Below are 3,666 nucleotides of genomic sequence, written 5' to 3'. Positions count from 1 at the left end.
GCCGGCAACAGCATCACGCGTCTGTCGGCCGACGAGCTGGCGCTGGCCGGGCCACGCCTCACCGACCTCAGCCTGGCCGGTAACCAGCTGACGGCGCTGGCCGGGGGCACCTTCCGTCGGCTGACGTCACTGCGCCGGCTGAACCTGGCCTCCACGGCGCTGGCGACTGCCGACGCCGAGACGTTTGCCGGCCTGCATCGGCTGGAGGAGCTGCACCTGGGCGGCAACCCTCTGTCCCGTCTGGGAGCCGCTGCGCTTAGCACCCTGCCGCGGCTGCGGCTCGTCGCGGCACGCGCGTGCCCCGGCCTCAACACGATCGAGGCGGGCGCCTTCGCGCACAACCCGGCGCTGGACACGGTGTTGCTGGAGGAGAACCCGAGCCTGGCGGCGCTGCCGCGCGAGCTCTGCCTGCGCCTGCCACTGTTGCGCCGGCTCAGCCTGCACGCTAACGCGCTCACTTCGCTGCCAGCCGACGCGGCGGACTGGACGCGCGTGCACGCGGATCTCAGCGGCAACCCCTGGCGCTGCGACTGTAAGTTGCGCTGGCTGGCGCAGCTGCCAGCCGCCGCCAACGCGAGTGGCGCCATCTGCGCTGCGCCGGCGGCGCTGCGCGGCCGCCTCGTGCGCGACGTGGCGCCGGACGAGCTGGACTGCGGCGGTGCTGAGGCCAGCTCGCTAGCGCTCATCGTGGGCTTGAGTGTGGCGGCGGCCCTACTGCTGCTGCTCGCCGTGCTGCTCTGCTACCGCTACCGGCACCGGCTGCACAAGATGTTCAAGGTGCTGCCGTGGCGCGACCGGGTCGGGCTGAAGCGGAAGGAGCCGTACCACCACGGCACCACCTACTACTGCCATGACATGTATGACCCGATCCACCCGCGGGACAGCAAGCCCATCCCCGTCACCGAGTTGTGATCGCGTCGCCGCGCCCGCGGCTGCCGGTAGAGTAGTGCTAGTTACCAAAGACAGGGTGACCGCGGCCGGTCCCTCGATTGGTGGCGGTGCGTGTTGGAGGTTGGATCGCTCAGTGGCCTATGAGGGGTTGACGTGACGGTGGTGCTGGAGTGAGGCCACACGACCGCCGGTGGGCCACGAAGTCAAGCATATCATCTGTGTTGAGCGCTGTTTGGCGGGGGTGCCGCGTCAGCTGCCTCTGAGGCTGCTCTGGTGCCGCCAGCAGACTGTGAGGCTGTTGCGGCGCCGTCAGCTGTGTATGGGGCTACTGCGGCGCCGTCAGTCGTCTGTGAAGCTGCTGTGGTGACGCCAGCTATCAGGCTGCCGTGGTGTCGTCAGCTGTCAGTGAGGCTGCTGCGGCGCCGTCAGCTGTGTATGGAGCTACTGCGGCGCCGTCAGCCGTCTGTGAAGCTGCTGTGGTGACGCCAGCTATCAGGCTGCCGTGGTGTCGTCATCTGTCAGTGAGGCTGCTGCGGCGCCGTCAGCTGTGCATGGGGCTACTGCGGCGCCGTCAGCCGTCTGTCAGGCTGCTGTGGTGACGCCAGCTGTCAGGCTGCCGTGGTGTCGTCAGCTGTCAGTGAGGCTGCTGCGGCGCCGTCAGCTGTGTATGGGGCTACTGCGGCGCCGTCAGCCGTCCGTCAGGCTGCTGTGGTGACGCCAGCTATCAGGCTGCCGTGGTGTCGTCAGCTGTCAGTGAGGCGGCTGCGGTACCGTCAGCTGTCGGGCTGCTGTGGCGTCGCAGCATTTCGCCTCACTGTACGGTCGACGCTTGGCCACCTCCTCCTTTCATGCGAGTCAGGTGACGCGAGCTCCGCGTGGCGAGGTGCCTGCGCGCGGGCACCGCGGCGGGGGCGCACGGCCCTCCGTAGATGCTAGTCTTCCCTCGGTCGTGGTTTTCGCGCACGTCGCGTCGGCATTGTTGCGGAAAGTTGATGGCCTCGAACAGTGAGCGTGCTTCAGCTGCCTTTGCTCCAGCATGTGTTGCGCCTAGTTTAGTGTCGTACCCGTTTTACCACAAGTGATTGAAAACGCGTTATCAATCATGCGTAATCCTTGGAAGCGTCATTTTTTAACGCAGTTATAACTAGCTGCAGCCGAATATGGACGTTGCGTGCCTCACGCACCCAAGCTGTCACGGCTATGCAGAGGAGTGACCTTTGTTGCCGGTAATCCTGGTTTGGATATTATCAGATCGCGCAGACTTGACGTGATTTTGAGTGCGGAGCCGAGCGCCTCAGTCTGCGCCTGCCGCCGCCGCGCCTGCTCAGGGCTACTGGCAGCTTCCCGGCGCGGCGCGCTCTAGTCGTCGGTCGGCGCCGTCCGTTCGCCGGCCTCCGGCTTCTCCGGTGCAGCCGCAGGATAAAAGGCGCCCGTCCGCTTTCTGTTGCCGCAGCCGTGAGCGTTTGTTTTTGTTATGATGCATTCCAGTTTCAATGGGGTGGCAGCGTGCCATTCGCCAGGCTGCCTGGCGGGACCGCCAGGCGCTCGGCCCCCCTCTATCAGCACAGAGGCGAACTGCGCCGGTGCAGTCGGCCCTCTGAGTAGTCGAAAGACGTCGGCGACCGTGGCCTGGCTTCAGACTCGCCTTCGGCCTTCGTCATGGGCTTCAGCGGTTTTATGCTGGCAGCGGTTGTCGAGCCCAAATCACTTCATCTATGCAAAATGTACATATTGCTGTGCGGAGCTCGTGGGGATTGAGGTGATGTGAACGTGCGCAACAGAGGCGTGCACCCCGAGTCCGCGTTTTGATGCTCCCGTTTGTCCGTCGTCTTCGACCGCTTTCGATTCTGGTAAGATGCTTCGTATGTTCCGGTATGTGCCAAGCCTGTCATGACCACGTATTTGCATATTACAGTGAGTTACATTGTGATGCGTTTCCGTTGCAGCTGTTGTGAGCTGTCCCCCGGTTCATCAGTCAGGTTGAGCTTCTGACTGAAGCGGAGCTGGAGCTATCACTTTTGTCCCTGCATGCCCGTAAAGTGGGAGCAAAAATCCCGCAGGGTTAACAACGGGTGCTGCCGGTACAACTGTGGGTCTCGAGGAAAATGAAGCCTAGAAAAATGGCCCACTAGTAAATCAATTTTCAGACCATGAAGCGTCAACAAAGTTTTACGTCACTTGCCAAGCCGGGCAATTTAATAACAAAAAGCAATATTATGCAATGCAGAACTACCCATGCATTTGTTGGCAGTTGGCTAATGGACGGCAGTACGCTATCAATAGCATGGCACAGTAATAGTGAACATGCTAATCAATACTTACAATAAACACCAAAACAGGCTTTATTCGTTATGAAACTGATGCTTTACGCTACAACCATAAATACGTGGTTTGTGACGTGGGATGACGAAACGTATCAATGGAAGGTAGCACGTCGCCGATGACAGAAGTGATAACGAATGTATGTTCAGTGAATACATGCACTATTTTAAGACTAGATTGAAATTCATAGACATAGGCATGAAATTACATCGGGATAAAAGACTATCAAGCACTAAGGGCCCTTGCGCAACGCTCACCGCCTGTCGTTGATTTTCAGTCAGATCATTTGAGAGAATCATTGTCTTTGGAGCGCTAACCACTTACCTTATTCAGCTCACTTACCTCTTACTCGCTTCCTTTTTAAACACGCTCGCGGGTAGGGGTCAAACTGAGCCCCCCGAAGGTTTTTCTAGAGCGATTCTCGAGCGTCGCGGCATAGCCGCGCCAAAATTT

The 3,666-nt window shown here is 60.2% G+C and overlaps 1 protein-coding gene across 3 annotated transcripts in view; it reads left to right on the top strand.

Annotated features, from left to right (window-relative positions):
• LOC119096397 (platelet glycoprotein V) overlaps positions 1–2,818 on the top strand; it is a 30,249-nt gene extending 27,431 nt beyond the window's left edge. For all 3 annotated transcript variants that reach the window (XM_037219271.1, XM_037219273.1, XM_037219272.1), the window contains one exon: positions 1–2,818. This exon is cut by the window's left edge and continues 631 nt beyond it. In XM_037219271.1, the coding sequence (XP_037075166.1) occupies positions 1–912 (912 nt within the window). In that variant the 3' untranslated portion in view covers positions 913–2,818.
• Positions 2,819–3,666: the final 848 nt, after the last annotated feature.

This window comes from Pollicipes pollicipes, unplaced genomic scaffold (genome assembly GCF_011947565.3).
Source record: "Pollicipes pollicipes isolate AB1234 unplaced genomic scaffold, Ppol_2.1 Scaffold_4295;HRSCAF=5057_pilon_pilon_pilon, whole genome shotgun sequence".
Taxonomy (NCBI): Eukaryota; Metazoa; Arthropoda; class Thecostraca; order Pollicipedomorpha; family Pollicipedidae; genus Pollicipes; species Pollicipes pollicipes.
This window is presented reverse-complemented; position numbering and strand designations above follow the sequence as displayed.